Source organism: Triturus cristatus, chromosome 6, assembly GCF_964204655.1.
Source record: "Triturus cristatus chromosome 6, aTriCri1.1, whole genome shotgun sequence".
Classification (NCBI taxonomy): Eukaryota; Metazoa; Chordata; class Amphibia; order Caudata; family Salamandridae; genus Triturus; species Triturus cristatus.
This window is the reverse complement of record NC_140589.1, coordinates 1,266,868,982-1,266,887,987: the sequence shown is the minus strand read 5'-3', so window position 1 is coordinate 1,266,887,987 and position 19,006 is coordinate 1,266,868,982. Positions and strand designations below refer to the sequence as shown.

The window sequence follows — 19,006 nt, the reverse complement described above, 5'->3', positions numbered from 1 at the left end:
CATACTTATTAGCTAGGACCTTAGGCACCATGTGCGCAAAGGACCGGAGGATTACCACCTCCCCTCTAGGAGCATCTAAAACCAAAGTCGGGGGCCAATCTGCCTCCGCCAACAGAATATCATAGGTAGTGGTCAGATTATCCCAAAAAACCCCTTGAATTGTACGTTGTATGTCACCTTCAATTTGAATCACTATATTATACAGTCTATCGGGGGGAGACACCCGAGTGTCAGCAGTTTCAATATTCACAAATATATCAGTTGCTGTCGTCACCAGATATGGACTCAGTGCTTGTCGCACTACTGTAACTTCCACCGCGCTGTCTAGCAGCGTTAGCGCCCATGTCAGGTTCTGAAGCTGCGTCCGTACCATCTGAGGCATACCTCGCTGTCAGTGCAGCAACCTTCTTCTTCTGAAACGGGGGTCGTTGACGTGCAGAGTCTTCTTGCTTGCCCTTGCTGTCAGTCTGTCGGGATTGCTCACGTGGTTGTGGTGCAACCCGACTTTTGCCACCACCTCCGCCACCAGACTGTGAAGACGATGTTTCCTGTGAAGAATGAGGAGAACGTTGGTCAGAAACCTGAAATCGATCAGGTGACTTTATATTAGCACGATCACGCAGATCATAAGTGCGCTCACTACTTGACTGAACTGGAGAGGCAGGACGTGACCCCTGTTTCTGTTGCTGCTTCTCCTGTTTTTTCACCCTCCAACTTTGTTTTGGAAAATTAGGGCGCTCGTCCTTACCAGACGAGTTTGCCTTCGTCTGCTGTATCAAATCAGGATTCTTCACAGTTGGTTTAACACCTAAGGCGCTACGACCAACTTGTCTATAGGCGTTCGCGATAATTTTCGCGAATTCCCTCGGCTTGTCGTCTTCGTTCACTGTCTTTAATTTATTAAGCACTTGGAATTGCATAGCATCTCCTTTGAGGTTGCCCATGATCATGGTAGCAACCACATCGAACACACCGACAAGCCGCATTCCCAATTCAATAGCAGCCTCCGCACCATGATTCTCTTGAACACGTTTAATCACGGAGGGCAGTACCGACAGAGACGGAGTGCCAAAGCACTTCGAGTATGTCGCTGCAAAGACCTTACCCCAGTTTTCGCAATCTGCCATATCTGGGACTAAGTCTTTAGGCAAAGCGATGGTAAGGATCCTGTGTTTCTCCACAGGAGATGTACGCGGATAAACCGCTTCTATTTGATCAAATTTCTCTGCAAGCCAATAAGGGAAATCATCCCTATTTTGGGGTCGCTTGCCCACTACTGAATTGACCATAACAGGACTAATAACCACCGCGTGGTGGTCCGTCGGTTGTCCCGCAACAGCAGTAGCGACCACCTGCACGTTGCGTGACACGTACTGCACCAGAGCCCTATGTACTGTAATAAGGGCAGTGTGCAGTACACACAACTCAGCCACCGTCACCTGTAGGTAGCGGGGATGAGGCGTATATCCGGCTAACACCGGCCATGTGGCCCCTGCGATTGACAAAGGGCCCATTCTCGCCGGTATAACCTCATGGGGAAGGGCGCCATTAAACCAAATGTTATGCTGCCAGGCAGAAATAGGAATTTCTTGAGTCCTATATGGCGTATAGTTGGCTGGTAGCGCCGTGGCAGTATAGGTGTGGAACGTATCATCGTCATCACTCACCGCCGGCAAAGTAACCCAAGAGTAGAACAACTCAAACGGAAACAACGCATCGGCACTTACTACAAAAATCACAGCCATACCATCGTCTGGCACCCCATACTGCGCCAGATGACGTTTCAGGGGTGCGCGGCTATGAGCCGGAATATCGACCGCCATTAGGACACTAACAGTAAATCTACACTAAATCAGTAGCACTAGGGTTCAGATTAAATAACCATTTTAATGATCAAGCTTGAATGAACCTATTTAGTCGAAACACAGGTAGGTTAAACCGTCACTCCCGTTATCCGGAAACCAGAGTGAGGGTGTTGTGGACTAATACAAGCACTACTAAGTCTCAAATCAATAGACCAAAGGTTAGGTGCGCCATGTTGCAGGGATTCTGCTTATGCGCAGAACTATGCGCAGGAACCCAGGCCCTCAGTGAATTGCGGTGTACCAAAAACTCACCTCAGAACCCCCTATCCGGCCAGCATCAGTGTCCCATTCGTTATCCGAGGTTTAGCTCGGAGGTCCCAATGTATAGACAACCCAGAACAAGCGACTTAGTATATTTCTCAGGAATGGTGGGAATCAGAAACACCTTTTCGTAATTATTCTCGTACCAGTCCACAACAGAATAAACAGAGACACGGGATAAGTTTAAAGAGTTTATTTTATAAACCTCGTGTCCTAATATGCAGCAGTTTGGCTAACATTAGCAGACAAACGATTAAAATCAAACCATCAGCATAGTTACAATACCATAGAAAATGAAAGGAGTGATCATACTAAAATGACAGCGGCTCTAGGCCACCTTCCTTTCTCTGACACACTAATAGTATTATTAGACTAATAAAAGGTCTCTAGGCTTGAATGGGGAACCCCATACCGTATAGATCAGCTCAGAGAGTTCACATCACAGGATCAGCTATGCTCTGCTCCTAGGAACGCTCTTCTTCCGAATGTAATGAAAACATGTAACACTGCAATATTAAAAGCATTCGACTTTCAGGTATTTGCAGCTGCGTGTGTGTTATGGCTAAACTAGTGGGCCGATCAACCTGAACTCAACAACATGCACCGTCTAGCGACCCAGACTGTTTCTGTTACACTGTGTACAGACCAAGGTCGCTGTTCACTGTTTAGGATGTTAACAACAGACAGTTCTTATGTGAAGCAAAGTCGAGTAAGCAGTTCTCAATTTAATAACATGTGACTACAGTGCCGTGTGCAAAGCAGCAAAAGCGGCAAGATGGCTTTCTAACATTTAACGCGCGTTGTACATAGGTAGATAACGATCTTCACTACAATGCCTATCGGCCTCCCGTCTGTAAAAGGTAACTTCAGTCTCCCCTAAGAGGGGTAATTTAGCAACATAATGCGTGAGACTTGCATTGAGGATGCATGCATATTTGTGTTTGCTTGTGGGTGGAGGATGAGGTCTCTGCTTGTGTCCATGGTGGGGCCCATTTGAGTCCGCATGCATGTGGGTTTCAGCATTCTGGCTGATTATGGGTAAAAGCTGCCTATGTCCATGTTGGTGCTGGGAGCCTACACGTTTTGCATTCCTTTCCGTCCTGCCCGTCTTATAGTTGATCCAGTTGGTGGTGAAAGTAGCCCCTATAGTCTTTAACATAGTTACAGTGCCTCACCAGAGGGTGTTTAACCCCTCCCAGGCTTCTGCTGTGAAGTGCATCCTAGAAAATTTGAGCCCACTCTCTGAAGCCAATAAATGAACCTCCTGCATCAGCTAAACTGGTTAAGGAGGGAGAATAGTGCCCCATGATCACAGAATGCACAGCCCATGCCCTCCCAGAATTGGAGCAGACCACCAGATTCTAAGTAAGCAGACACCTTGATTGATCTGACTTGACATAAGTATGAGGTCTTTCAACCAGTTCTTGCCTCTACAGTTTCTCAACATCCGAGGACATACGCTGATCCTAGCATAGCTGAGAAGATCTCTGTTTATGAAAGAGACTTCTAACCTTGGATTCCTCACCTTGTGAATTTCCACCAGGCCGGATCTGGAAAAATTTGTAGCAATTCCCTTCCACGCTGATAAGCGGAATCCTGGAGCTCCATGTCGGATTAGTCTTGTCCTGGATGTAATTTCGGGTCCCCTGTAAATCTCCCACCTCTTCTTGCTGAGGTTAATTTCTTTCTTTCTGCTCCTTTAGACGCAGATCCAGAGCACACCTCTGTCATGTCAGCGTGATATGATTTCTTCCTCAATTTGTCAAAAGTATGCAGACATATCATCCCCTAACATATGGGTACTCACAAGCATTTACCCGGGGGCCACAAAGTACTGCCTATGGCATGACCGAGGGCCGTAATTATGCCAGCGGGGTGAGAGTCTGGATAATAAAAAGTGGGCGTAGGGGGATGTGAAGCAGATGCATGGTGTGGACAACAAACTGACTCACGTGACTTTTGTCTGCCACCACTGCTTTATTCTCATGCACAAAGAATGAAAGTCAAAGCATTAACTTATAATGTGAAAGGGAAAGATATACTCATCTGATGGTGGCTGAATTGTAAAATGAGATACCAGAAAACCATTATTTATCCCCGTTTAATTGCTTTCTGAATGTTCCTGAACTGTCAAGTGAAAAGCAGCCCAGAGCTGCTGGTCACCAGGGGGCCACAATTAAAGGTCAGGAGGGCCGCATACGGCCCCCGGGCCATACTTAGAGTATCCCTGCTATAACACAATAAGGTATAAACCATGTCAAGACTTTCTTCATCAGAAGTCAGTTACTGACTTCATCAACGTCTGTTTTCGCTGTTTTTGATCCAAGCATGACTACGTTATGTGAGTGCTGCATCAAGATGATGGACAAAAAGGCCATCCGCGACTGAGAAGCCAAACTTGCCCTCGCTGCTCTCTGGAAGAAGAAAAAGCAGAACGGTTGAGGCCATGGTCTCACTCCTGGGGCTGCTCCTGTGACTTGTCCGTGTCGAAGTCATGGGGTCAGGTAAGTCCAAAAAACACAAGTGGCCGCAAATATGGATCTCCTTTGTCCTGCTGCTCAAGCTGCGCAATGCCCCAGGCACCTTGAGACTGTGGAATTGCTTCACCTCCACAGAACCAAATCCATCTTTAATCCTGATAAAACCCAGTATCCCTGGGCCATCGGCAAAGCCGCAGGAGCTTGGAGAGTTTATGTAGGCCCTCAACACCATATTTTGTGCCCATACAGATCCCTAATGAGCCTTGCTGAGACCTATGGATCTGAATGGGCTTTCAGTAGAGCTATCACCGGCAGATTCCTCCCCAATGCCGACTGTGCCCCTTGTCTTGAGGTTGGTCCCCTGCTCAAGTGCGGCTACACCCACTCAAATACGGTGCCATACCTGACCACACCTGCGGTGTAAAGCATGACCTCTTCTGAGACTCTGTGATTGCCCCCCGCCCCATCCAAAACATGCAGCACCATGACCAACGCCACTGGCTCAACTGCCTACGCCGTTACTAATAACGGAAACGGAGCCAATAGGTTTGTTGGGCTCACGGGCCTGTGCCCCATCGCCTAGACAATATCCCCACTCAGAACCCGATACCTACACCCCATAGTATGATGAGGAGGAGTTGGCCTAACGGCTAGGGCGATCGACCTTGAACCTGGGGAACTGGGTTCGAGCCTCGGCAATGACGCTGAACATCCTGTGATTCTGGGCAAATCACTTAATCTCCCCGTGCCCACCAAAAATGAATGTGTGTCCTCCTGTAACGTAACTGGTGCTATGTAAAGTGCTCTGATACCCGATTTGGGTCAAGTTCGCGCTATATAAAACTCTACAAAAAAAAAATGATGATGATCAGTATGATGATGGTGGCAATCTCTTTGATAACATCCAGGATCGCAGTGGTCTGGATGCTTCACCAGATATTAGCATTTATTTTCCAAGCCTGACTATGGCTACTGAAGAATGTCTCCTTTACAAACCTTATAAGAAAGGCGACTGAGGTTCTTGATCGTTCATTACCTTCCCAAGAGGTTAAGCTGAATGTCCTCCTGGATGTCCTCAGTACAAGACAGAGCAGCCAGTAATCTTTACTTCCTTTTAATAAGAATAATAATAACCCACATTGGTAAAGCGCGAACAATCACCCGTAAGGGTCTCTAGGCGCTGGGGGCCATCGGAAAGATTAAGCAAGCTATTGCCCAGAGTCACATGGTGCTAGGCTAATCTGCCTCCGGCGCTGGGGATCTAACCGTGATCCCCAGATTCCGGAGTCAGTCGACCTGGCCACGGCGCCACACCTCTTCCTTTTAATGAGGTGCTAATTGATACACTAGTGGGTACCCGTGCAAAGTGGGATTTGAATTTTCAGTGAACTTAGCACGAGCTGGACTTCTCTATCTAGGTGTTGAAGGACACTACAAAAGATCTTGCGTGGTGGTTGCTCGCCACAATTTGACTGGTGCAAAAAGATCAATTGATGGACAGAATGCAGAACAATGTCATACATTCACCCGACTACAGAGATCGGGGCCTAAATCCATCGTTTTTTTGCTCCCCATGCCATTCCAGTTTGGACCCAGCCATATGCAAATCAGTCTTTACACTGCACCCAATGGGAACAGTCCAGCCCGAACTGCCAGACCAGGTCCACCCAGGACTGGAAACGAGTATCCTAGGACCAGTGTTGGGCTTTCAGCCCTCATCAGCCAGGATAGCTTGACTCCAGTGGCATGGAGAGCACGGGACCCACGTCTGGGCATACCCGTCCCACTTGGGGTTACAAATGCAAAACTGGTGGCAGATCCCGCTCCCTACCGTAACTAGAGATAACATATGCAACGGGTGTGATGTTGCTGCGTTGTAGAAGTCATCTGGGGGAGGAAGAGATCAGAGGACTCCTGTCTCAGGCAGAGACTGACCTCCATAGTCATCTTCTGGAGTTGCAAGCTATTCACTTAGTCCTGAGAGCTTTTCTCTCAAACATCAAGGCTGGAACAGGCACAGGTTCTTACAAACAACACAGCAGCCATGTAGTACGGGAACAGTCAACAGTGGTGTGGGGTTATGGGTCCTGTGCCAGGAGGCTCTACATCTCTGGAAGTGTCTGGACGCTCAGGGCATCTGCCTGGTCACCCAGCATCTGGCAGGATCTTCAAACACCAGAGTGGATTAATTCAGTCGTTGTTGCCTAGCAGATCACAAATGGCACTTGCACTTGGAGGTGGCACAGGGCATCTTCCATCACTGGGGAGAACCCTGGCTTGATCTGTTTGCCACTGCAGAGAACGCTGAGTGCCTAAATGCGTACGTGTTGAAGTTCCCAAGATAGTCCTCCCTCTGGCCTTTTAGCAGCAGCTTGTTAGCACTTCAAAGGCGCATAAGAGAGGCACGGTTTTGACTTTGTTGGGACCCCCATATATAATAGATATATTTGCACTGTAAGAATGCCAGATGTGTTACTCTGTCCCAGTGCAAAATAGCAATTTAAATACCAGTATTTATTTGTTTTACAGTGCAATTCATCCCAATATAGGGTGTCAGATCACTTTACAGCAAACATACACATTACATTGACAATAAATCACACAAGTCTGTAAATCATTGAACAGGATTTGTTACATAAGACAGTGAAGGTTACTGGGTGTAGGAGTCACATATCATCCTTCAGAGCTCACTCTGCTAAACTAGAAGGATTACAATGCAACTGGGTGTAACAAATGATCTCTTTGTTCAAAGCAGTAACCCACTTACCTATCTACATAAAATAAAATCTGCCATCTGCATGTTACATGATGTGCTTTGCAGGAGGCACATTAACCCTGTATGCTACTTTAAGTAAAAACTAGGGCTAGATAAAATCAGATCTTTCCATCAAATATGTTAACCACCAGGCAGCTAAAGCAATCTCATCTACATGGAAATGTGCTGCACATGGAATATTACGCCTGGTGGGGTAGCCTGGCAGCAGAGTTCGTTTGTCAATGCGCAGTGATGTCACCTGGTTTTTGACTTACTGTGATGTCACTTGCTGCAATGCCATGCACGTGATGTCACTTCCTGTGATACTACCTAACTTGGAGAGTCCCCCCATTTCTTTTTTTAGGACTTGTGCCCTGCCCAAATCGTATGCACAAATCGTACCACTGTCTCCCCGCATCTAGGGCAAATGTCGGACCAACCCTGGTAAATCTTGCTTAATCTGTATGGGGTTAGATATACCTGATGCATTATATTATACTGGATGAGCTTGAACTGTGCGTTAGAACTAACCTCACGGACTCCATAATGTACCTTCATCCTCTCTTGTGCTGTTATAGGTTCTTCTGATATAGCTTCCCATGTTTATTCAAAGTCTTTAAACGCTAAAGCAACACTGCCTCAAAACTTCCCTTTAGCTACCTTTGGGGCGACTCAAAAAATTGTGTTCACGAGATCTGTGGAGAATGCTGTGGTAAGGCTGGCTAGGGGAAGGACTGAGGAAATGCAGCGCTGTGTTTAAAATGGGAAGATCACAGTATTAGGATGAAGGCTCACGATTAAAACAGCTTGTATAAGGCATGCAAGCTTTCTGTGAAGTAGCATCAGGTTTAGTTGTACAGGTAAAAGAAGCATGTGAGCCCAGAGCCCTGCAGTCTTGAGCCACTTCCTCGCTCACTGTTTTTGATTTATTAAAAGCCTCCTTATCAAGTAAGGCTCTTACGCTGTAAACCTGGGTCAGGGGTGTGACGTCTAGCACTTGAGAGGGTTTACTGGGTGAAAAGTGCTTTATTTATCCATTCTCTACTCAGTCAGTCAGAAAAAGCGTTATTTCGCTAACACAAAGATGGCATAAAAAGTATTCTACAAATATATCGATTTCCATTATTATTATAAGTTAAAATTCTGTATATTACGACAAAATTGTTAAAATAATGAAATCCCTTTAAAACATGAATCCTATTATACAAATGATGGTAATTCATAAATGTACACACAGTTATTGTGCAATTCAATGGCTTAATTTGCAAGCTGAGTAAATGATTGAGAATGTAGTATTCTTCTCTTCAATGCAGATAAGAGGAATGATGCCAAAGAAAAACATGTAAAGGGGTCGGACAATAACTGTAGGTGATATAAGGCCACACAACACTGTTTAAAAATTCATTTTTCGGATGAGGGGGACAATAAATCTTTTCCATTCTACACCAAAGAATTTACAAAAAAAGAAAAAGTGTAGATCATTCTGGACAGATCGATTGTCACAAGCACAAAGTGGCAGTTTGGGCATCACATAAGTATTCAAAGGGAGACCCAACATCGGGGGAATATAATTTAAACAGAATCTCACTAAAATATATCTAAGTTGTAAATTTGTGTCAAATGATAAATAAGTTAGATTCACATCAATTGACAGTATACTCGGGACATCATGATATGCTCTGACTGTTGACAGCTTATGGTTAGAATCCTGCCTCATTGCCTGTAAGGTGGTCAGTAGGTGGATTTTTAGCTCTTTCTTAGAGATAGACCAACACGTAGTTGGATCTACAAAAAGATGATGTAACCCAACTGTCTTAAGGGTGGATTCAATGTATTTTAACCAGCTGATAATATTCACACCATCTAGCTTCAGAGCATTGCTTATTATGTCCCTGGTCAGTGAGAGAGTCTCCTTACGCCAAACCGAATGCCACATCAGAATGGGTGTATACGGATTTTGTCACTAATATAGGGTACTCTCAGTTCTGTATGACAGTTAAAATTGGAGCAGTGAGGTCAAGTTTTTCAGAAATGCCTCTTCTATGCGTTGCAATTTAGAAGAATCTGTGATGCCCGGTATAGCTGCCCCATAGGTGGCAGCAGATACAGTTTTTGCTTCATAAACCTTCTTTACCACTTCAATGGGTTTGGAGCCAGTTTGTTTGGCAAATTTAAAGAGAGCCCCAATGTTTTTATTTTATCTGTAAACCATGCTTCGCCAATTGTTATGTCGATCAAACATGATCCCCAAATAGTTGAGAGTCCACAACTGCAAGCTTCCCCCTTCAGTATGAATGTGTGGCTGTTTCCGTTGTTTTGGGCCTGCAACAAGAACAAAAGACTTAGAATAATTGATTTTCATGTCTAGATTATTCATAAAATGTGTATATTCCATTACAAGTCGGCGCAGCGTGATACTAGTATGTGCCAAAATCACTGCGTCGTCCGCGTAAAGGAGTATCGGTACTTGTTTTGAATTAATGTAGAGGTCATCTGGAGTGGATCCTAATAAGGCAGATTCTACACCATTTGTGTAAAGTGCAAACAAAAAGGGGGCAAGGACACACCCCTGCCTCGCACCTGTAGTGATTTTAAAGTGTCTAGTGAATTCTTTTCCCTTGCCAAAGCGAACAAAGGCAGTAGCTCCAGTATACAGGTCACAGATTATATTAATAATCCGTATATCAACCCCAATTGCCTCCATGATCTGCCACAGCCTAGACTGTGCCACGCAGTTAAAGGCTGCTGACAGATCCATGAAGGCACGGTATAGGTGACCGTTCTTAGCTGCCGCATATTTGGCCAGTATTAGATTTCCAAAGCCCATTCCTCAAGTCTATTCAAAAGTAGCCGGCACCTTAATATAGCAGTAGAATCTATCAGAGATATGGGCCTATAATTTTTCGGAATTGATCTATCCCCCTTTTTATAAATAGGCACAATTGCAGTTGTCTTCCATGAGGGAGGAGCACCTATTTGAGTAATTTTATTAAAAACATTTGTTAAAAGCAGGGCCCAGAGATCTTGGTTATCTAGGAAAAGATCAATTGGGACACCGTCTGGAGTCCAGGTGCCTTCCCTCTTTTACACTGGTTAAGGGCGTATTTTATTTCTTCCAGCGTAAACAAGTTGTGCGGTTACCTCCTCAGTAATTTCAAATAGGGCTTCAAAGTGTGTAACCCATGTCTCCTGATCTACATGAGTGTCTGTTGTCATCCTCTGCTCATCCCTTGAAAATGGTGCATTGATTAATGACCAAAACATCTGTGAGCTATTTAACCCCTTGGCTGCGGCGGGAATTCCGCCGCAGCGCTGGGGGGGGTTTGGGGGCAGCGCGGTGGCGCTGTGCTCATGACGGAGCCACTTTGTCATGAGCCACGGTTGAGCTGTGCTCATGACGGAGTGGTTCCGTCATGACTCCGCCCACTGCGCTAATCGCCCGCACAGGCGGGGAATCAGCGCAGGGTGGGAGGAGCGGCGGCCAACGGCCGCAGCATGACGGAACCACTCCGTCATGAGCACACGGCACCCGTGGCTCATGACGGAGTGGTTCCGTCATGAGCGCTGAAAGGGTTAATGAGGCAGCCTTTTGCAGGCTTTCCCACCAGTCTTCTTTTAGGGTTCTTAACCTTGATAACCTTGCTTTCTTATAAAGCTGGCGTAAGTACTTCACCAAAATGTGGTCTTGAGGTTTGGACTTTAGGGCCATATGAAGATTCTTAAGTGAGTTTGCACATTCATCATCAAACCCCTTGGGCTTGTTCTGGTGCCCATTACGTACAGAACGTATTAAATTATTTTTAATTTCCAATAAGTTTAGCTCAAATGCTGTAATTATGCTATCATCAAATATTGGGTCTAGACATATCATTATCTCTGTGGATCGTTTGGAGACTATGTTACACTGAAACTTCATAACATCAACTCTCTCCCACTTCATGACAATCCCATTCTCCCTTGCAATCACTGGATTAATATAAAGTTTAACAGGACATTCCCTTTTTGGTAGAGAATGGGTAGGAAACGTGATTGCAGCATGATCGCTGAAAGCATAAAAGTTGATCTTTAATTCTCTACTCATTCTTTGTAGTGGACCTGTGTTTGGAAAATGTATTGGTGTCAAAGCGGAGGACCTAATTTAGACTGAATTTTGGTGTCCGCTTTTGTTCCAAAGAGGAACTTTTGGAATATGTTGGATGTTATCTAAAAGTGGTATATTTGTGTTGTTGATATCTGGTGAACTAGTTTGGTGTTTCATACTGTTGGTGATGGATAGGTTTATTTTGGATGTTAATGTTGTGACATATGTAAGTAGTTGATATCTGACGCACGGGTTTACGGTCTCATGCTGCTGGTATTGGGTGTGTTTATTTAGGCTGTTCGCATAGTGACGTAGGTACGTTGGTGATATCCAATGAACCAGTTGGATGTCTTGTGCAGATGGAGGTAGCTGGACACACCCCATCTCCTTAACTGTTATATTTTTACATTATAATTTACTGTTGGGTGTGTACAGGACCTGACACATCTTAGTGCCTTGTTTAGTGAAACTGGAAGAGTATGTGCAAATCTGTTGGGGAAACGCAAGACCAGGGATGAACACATCATTCTGTGATGGTAAATAGCGCCCCCCTTGTCTTAATTATATAGAGGTGGTTTGTGTGAGGGCGACATTGATTGCTACACACCGCAAGCATGCCCCAAAGCCTTGGACAAGCACGGACAGAGTCAGGCTGAAGATCAGCTTGCAAAATGTTTAAACCAGCTTCACACTGCAGCGGCGCGTGACTAGAATCAGGCAATGGGGACAAGTTTGGATTATGGCAACCCATCCAGCACTGAAAACAGCCCCCGGGAAAGTACCAGAGTCGCCAAATGGCAAGTCCGGCGCTGGACGTGTATGCAGAGAAATGGAAAGCATTTTTGTGGCCTCATACTTGTATTGCCTAGTTAATGTGATGCGCTGGACTTGCCATGACCAAAGAACTACACCTCTGCTGGTCATGTATAGTTTATATCCGGCCGTGGTACTCAATATACCACGGGCACCTTCACATGCGGCCCCCACCTGAATGACTGCACTGGGCTGCTGTTTGCCTCAGGGAGCAGTAACAGTGAAAAATATGTTAAATAGACGGGAAAACCTTTATTTACAGGCTAACTGGAATAAAAGAAACGAAGCAAATGGGGTGCCCTGCAAAACCTAACTTTAGGAACACATTCATTTTTCAATAAATCTTGCAATAAACACTTAAAATAAGATAAAGTCTCTTCACAATTTAAAATGTGTATTACATTAACATGCAGAAGCATTACATATTAGTACATCAGAATAGATCAGTGCATTCAAAAGTATTTTATTTAAAAGTGATCGTTTTTTAAAAATGAGTGTAGAAATATTCATTCCTCCTCACACCCTGACAACAATGCTAATAGTGAACCAAGAGGCAAGTCACTTGCCACGTGGAACCCTCTGGGTGGTCACGGTTGTATTCTATATGGACAGCTTTAAAGGTTTATCAAAGCAAACACAAAAGGTTTGTATAGCATATACCATGAATTCATGTAATTAATGGTGCTTGTATATGTCATAATGAAGAAACAGGAGGTAAAGTGAAACTAGGCAATTACCTAGGATCATACACTTAGCTCAAGTGGGGAAGCCGAGATTGATACTACATATTCAGGTTTCACATTGTGTAATTCTATTTCATTCCAATTCAATAATCGAGTCACTTCCTTTTTTCACTTGCGTCTTCCAAAGTAGCGATAGCAAGCAGATAGGCTTACCCCAAGGTCCGGTAGGGGTAGCAATTCAGTACTGTTAAATCTATGCCTCTTGTAGAGACAAGGGACTTAATTTAGAGAGCAGTATGGAAAGAAAGCCTTAAAACAACTCCATGACTCACTGATCACACAATGTATGTGATTCGCTTCCCCTACGCCCACCTTAACCCCCCACAAAGCCCCATTCCCACTATGTTGCCAATAATGCGGCCCTCGGACTCACCAAAGACCCTAGTGTGTGGCCCCTGGGGAAATGTTTGCGAGTACTCATGGCATATACTGCCCTTTTCAATCGTATGTGTGGCTATGCATGTCTGTTGGTCTCGTGTGTCCTGTTCAGGACTGCATTGGGTGTGTGCACCGTGATTGCCCTCCTTGTGATGTGCTGTCCCTGATGTTGCATGGGGGTAACATTCATCACGTTTGAGAATTAACACTAAATGTTCCTGCATACTTTGCGCGCTCCTCTTTCACAATAACAGAACTTAGGTACGCTCAGCCCGAGAATTAGATATAGCCACTATATAGCATCAGGCCTGGAGTAGGATTCTTTGGTATTCGTTTGTCAAAACATCGTCTCTTTGCCTTATGTCGTCAGTAGATTCGAAGTGAGTGGAATAGTTTCCTAGCCGATTGAAATTTTGGAGGAATTACGTGACGACGGCACATTGATTTGCATACGGAGTCTCCTTTAAATAGTTCCATTTGTTGACTCTACGCGTTTTAATTCTGCCCCGTCTAGAAAGATTTTGTATAAACGTTCTCGCTGCAGATAGTTTATTTTGCTTTATTTTGTCTACATATTAACCCCTTTGGACGTAATTAGAATGTCCTTGACCTTTTTCTGTTGTTTTTTTTTTTAGGATGTAGGCGGAGGCTGGTTGGAAGCAAAAAATAATCAAGGAGAGCGAGGTCTGGTTCCGTCCGACTATGTTGAAGTAAGTGACGCTGAGACAGGATGTGATTTTACATGAAGGGTTCAGGAAAAAATGCCAAATGTTTTCAAAACTGTTTCAGGCAGATAAGGTGTATTACGTACGGTGTGTCACTTTAAGCGCTGCTCCAATGCCAGGGAATTATGCGATTGTGAGATATATTTTATAATAATGCGCATTAGTAAAATTCATGTTTCCAGTACTCTTGTGTAGTCTTAGTACGGAACTAGTACTTTGCGTCTGACTCTAAGATGGGCTATGTAGTAAACTAGTTCTCCTCCCAACATGGCCACCTGCTGTCATTACACCTTCCTCTATGTTCCCACCTACTAAGCCTCCCAGAATGCCTGTGTACATTCTATGTTGTACTTGGAGGTTCCACACTTGTCAGTTGGGGTCTGGTCAGCTGGCGAGGTGTGTTGCTCTGCTGTAACTTAATAAACCTATCCTGTAACTTTTCCAGAAATAATCTGTGATCTATCTACATCAATTTACAACAGGCTACTTTCATCTACTTTCTCCTGATGTAATGTAATATATGTCCGTGTCTTTAACGGTTGCCACTAGCAACATATTCAATCGGCAGGGCATACATTCAATGCTAGAAAGGCAGACAAAGCCGTCTTACTTTCTACTGTGGACAAATCTAGTATCATTAAATTGGGTAAAGGTAACCATGCTTAATTGCAGTGCTTGTGAACTGCAGAATTGAGAAGTGAGGCGTTGCATAAAACAAGTACTTGTTATCCATTTATTGTTAAACTACATGATATGAGACACTGTAAGAGACAGGTTTTATATACTTTTATCTTAAAGTGTATTAAACAAAATGTTTTTTGTATTGTTATTTTGGGATCCGAGTTTAGTAGCATATTAAAGGCATACTGCCAGCCTGGAATGCTTTCACTCACAATGACCAACGGATGACCTTTACGAGCACTAAAAATAGCCTCAGAAATTCATCAGGCTCGAGAGCTGGCGATGCTTCTGTTGCCAAAATGGCGAAGACCCCGCCGAATAAAGACGGCATTGCATTCATTGTAGGGCAGCGGCAGACATCTCCAGCTTGTGATTATGGGTTTACTAATTCCACTATTTCCCAGCAAATTCATGCGTTAAATCAAGTGCCCTTTTCGAAATACCCTTTATCCGTTAATTGTTGCGGTGTTTTGGAATTAGTTTAATCGTACAAGCGATTTTAGAACGGGAATGCTTTTTCTGGATTCCTTTTCGAGTTCTTTTAGGTGAGGTAGGTGGCTTTGTCAACGTTGTGTATGTTTTGCTGCTCAAAGCAATTGTTTATTTAAGTAACTTCTTTGTTTTTTACTAGCTCTTTATACTGCACTTCTGAGTTTGCTAAGCGTCGTTAATACATTGTTACTTTTACTCCTATATACTGAATAATTTATTGACTATGAAAAGATGAAAGAATGAGTTGCTTCCGAGATTCAAACGAATGACCTTCATAAAACCGCATTTGTAAGCAGCGAGCTCTGAGCCAAACGTTGATGCATGCTTGTGCTTATCTTTTTTCATAAAGAAATGCAGTCATTTGTTAATTTTAGCATAGCAAATGTTTCATTAAAGAGGAACAAAGGATCGAGGCGAAACCGTAATGCGAGGCTTAAAATCACAGAACTGATGAACAAGAATGTAGAAACCATTACAAAAGTCAAAGTGAATATATCGTGAGAAAGTGGATTACTGGCACAGAGTAGACAGGTTTACTCGAGAAAACGTGTGAATCATTTAGAAGTAGCAAAACACTTAAAAACAAAATTAATATCCAGTGCTAATTTATAACAAGCATTTGCAATGCAATAGGTCTCGCATTTTAGAAACTTTGACCTATTGTCTTTTATTATTGGCGGTTTTTTTAAACACATCAATATAAGGTATTGTTATTTACAATGCCAGTAGATCAAAATCACAATTGCTAGACCTATTGCATTTTAAAATGCTTATTTACTGACCTCATCAGCCACATAGAGTAATATACCAATTAATTGTACTCTATTTTTTATTACACTACTAGTATATTATTTACTAATAGTGCATAATATATTATTCATAATTAGTATAATTTTAAAAACCGACTGAAAACAATGAAAGTGGACCCCCAACTGACTTCCATAAGGAAGAGCTGCCCTGTGTTCCAGGTACTGAAGTTGCCACCTCTGAGTCCAGGGGTCATAAAGGAAGTGCCAGGGTTTGCAGCTGGGACCCACTAAATGACGTCCATGGATGTATATAACACACAAAAAAGCTCTTAAGGTTTGCATGTCTATCTATGCCTAAGTAGTTCTTCCAGTGCATGTTTTTCTCTTTCCATTCTTGGACTTGTACTCCTGAATTCATAACTGGTTAAACAGTTCTTCATGTCCCACAATGGAAAGCAAATACTTCGACTGGATGAGATTTGCACGTTCCTGGGAAACTTGATAGTTCTGCACACAGTTATCGGAGTAAGGCACTTGGTGGATACAATACAAGTGTTTTTTCAGATTACCCCTAATTCCCTACATATGACACCGTAAGGGGTACCACATGGCTCCACATCATCGGGACACCGTAATCCAGCCAATTTAGTCTTCTACACATCTCACTAATCCGAAAATGTAGTTTAATTGATTCAACCAAGGTGAACCAGGACTTCAACTCCCAGAATGCATTGTTAAATAAACTCAAAGAACTGGCTAAAGGTGTTTCTGATAACTTGGAGTCCTGTGGTAACCTTACACCCAAGCCAAGGAGAGGGTTGCTGGTTTACATCCCCTCCTGGTTTTGATTTTATTTGGGGGGGGGGGGGGGGGGGGGACTGGAACCTGTTTTTCATCATCAGACTTTGACCCAGAAAGACATGAGAGGTAAAAGGCAAGATGAAGTAAAAAAGATGGGAAACAGTGAAAAAGAGAGAAAGGAGGGCTGAAAAAGAACCTGCAAGACTGAGGTTCAGATGCAAAAAGAACTATTGATGAACAGAATGCAGAACAATGTGATGCTTGTTTCCAGTCCAGGGAGGACCTGGCCTGGCAGTTCGGGCTGGACTGCTCCCATTGGGTGCAGGGTCAAGACGGATTTGCATATGGCTGGGTCCAAACTGGAATGGCATGGTGAGCAAAAAAACGATGGATTTAGGACCAGATCTCTGTACTGGGGTGAAAGTATGACATGGTTCTGCATTCTGTCCATCAATAGTTCTTTTTGCATTTGTCACCCCGAGTGGACGGGTATCCTCAGACGTCAGTCCCGTGCTCTCCATGCCACTGGAATCAAGCTATCCTGGCTGAAGAGGGGTGAAACCCCGAAACCGGTCATAGGATGCTTGTTTCCAGTCCAGGGAGGACCTGGCCTGGCAGTTCGGGCAGAACTGCTCCCATTGGGCGCGGGGTCAAGACTGATTTGCATATGGCTGGGTCCAAATTGGAATGGCATGGTGAGCAAAAAAACGATGGATTTAGGCCCAGATCTCTGTACTGGGGTGAATGTATGACATTGTTCTGCATTTTGTCCATCAATAGTTGTTTTTGCATTTGTCACCCCGAGTGGGACGGGTATGCTCAGACGTGAGTCCCGTGCTCTCCATGCCACTGGAATCAAGCTATCCTGGCTGAAGAGGGGTGAAACCCCGAAATCGGTCCTAGGAAGCTTGTTTCCAGTCCAGGGAGGACCTGGCCTGGCAGTTCGGGCTGGACTGCTCCCATTGGGCACAGGGTCAAGACTGATTTGCATATGGCTGGGTCCAAACTGGAATGGCATGGTGAGCAAAAAAACGATGGATTTAGGCCCAGATCTCTGCACTGGAGTGAATGTATGACATTGTTCTGCATTCTGTCCATCAATAGTTCTTTTTGCAGACTGAGGTTCAGAAACAGGTAGTGTGGGGTGGGGGAGGAGAAGGCCTGAGATAGAATTAGGACAAGGCGGCCTTAATGATGCGGAATTTCGTAGTTTAAGTGGCCTCTTATCAAAACGTTTGAGCCCCTGCACTTATCTATAATTACTAACTAGGATTATTGCTTTAAAAAATGTAGGAGGGACTGATGTGTGGCACTTGCATCCACTCCTGGCTTTTTTATAGAGCTTGCACACATGTTTTCTCATCCCATTCAAAAGTGTGACGTCACAAGCTGCAGAGCGTTGCTTACTAAAAATGCAGGTCTTACCGAAGGCACACGGTTTGCAGGAGTCACCTGACAGGTCTTTGGATAACACCATGGACATCGTTCAGTGTTTGTTACGCTTCCGGTTGATGCTGAAATTAAACCCCTGACCACTTATAGAGCACATACCACAAATACATGTTCTTTTTTAGTTTAAATAAAATATATGTTTCTTATCTTAATTAAGGTGCACAGATTTTAGCAAACTTTTCAAGATGAACTCCCGATTTACATTATACACAGACTTCTGCAGCTGCCGATCAACCCACTGAGCTGCCTTGCGGCTAACTGTGGTTAATCAAAGCTTTCTTAACTTCACCAATCTCTTTCCCAATGGATAAAACTGAAGGGGGCACATGTCGCGTTTTAGAGGCACCCAGCAAGCATCACAGCTGCCAGCGTCCCCCGCCCGCGTCAAGTGCGAGACTTTAGCCCGTCCTAGGTTTTTAGTCCTCTGCACTTTGCATTCTGGAACTTGTAGTTTACTTTTCTCATTATAAGCATGGGCTTAAAAATCCTAGAATAAACACTACCTCTGTTGGATTTGAAAACTGGACTATCTGAAGGTGTCGAACAATACATGTGTCCACTGGGCAGCTATGAAAATCTGGGGGACTCCCTGTGCCAAAGGAAAGGTGCACAGAACAAATGGAGCGCATGAGTCAATTGGTAATTGTGCCAGAGGGAGAGGCCCAAGATATAGGAACAGTGCACCATGTTCTTTTAGACATACACCTCTCCAGTATAGAGAAATCATGCT

The 19,006-nt window shown here is 44.1% G+C and overlaps 1 protein-coding gene across 2 annotated transcripts in view; it reads left to right on the top strand.

Annotated features, from left to right (window-relative positions):
* Positions 1-19,006, top strand: part of SNX9 (sorting nexin 9) — a 730,362-nt gene that overhangs the window by 266,498 nt on the left and 444,858 nt on the right. For both annotated transcript variants that reach the window (XR_014963143.1, XM_085612219.1), the window contains exon 3: positions 14,012-14,086. Coding sequence is in view for 1 of the 2 variants with exons in the window: in XM_085612219.1 (XP_085468345.1) it covers positions 14,012-14,086 (75 nt within the window). In the remaining variant the exon portion in view is untranslated. The remainder of the gene's footprint in view (positions 1-14,011; positions 14,087-19,006) is intronic.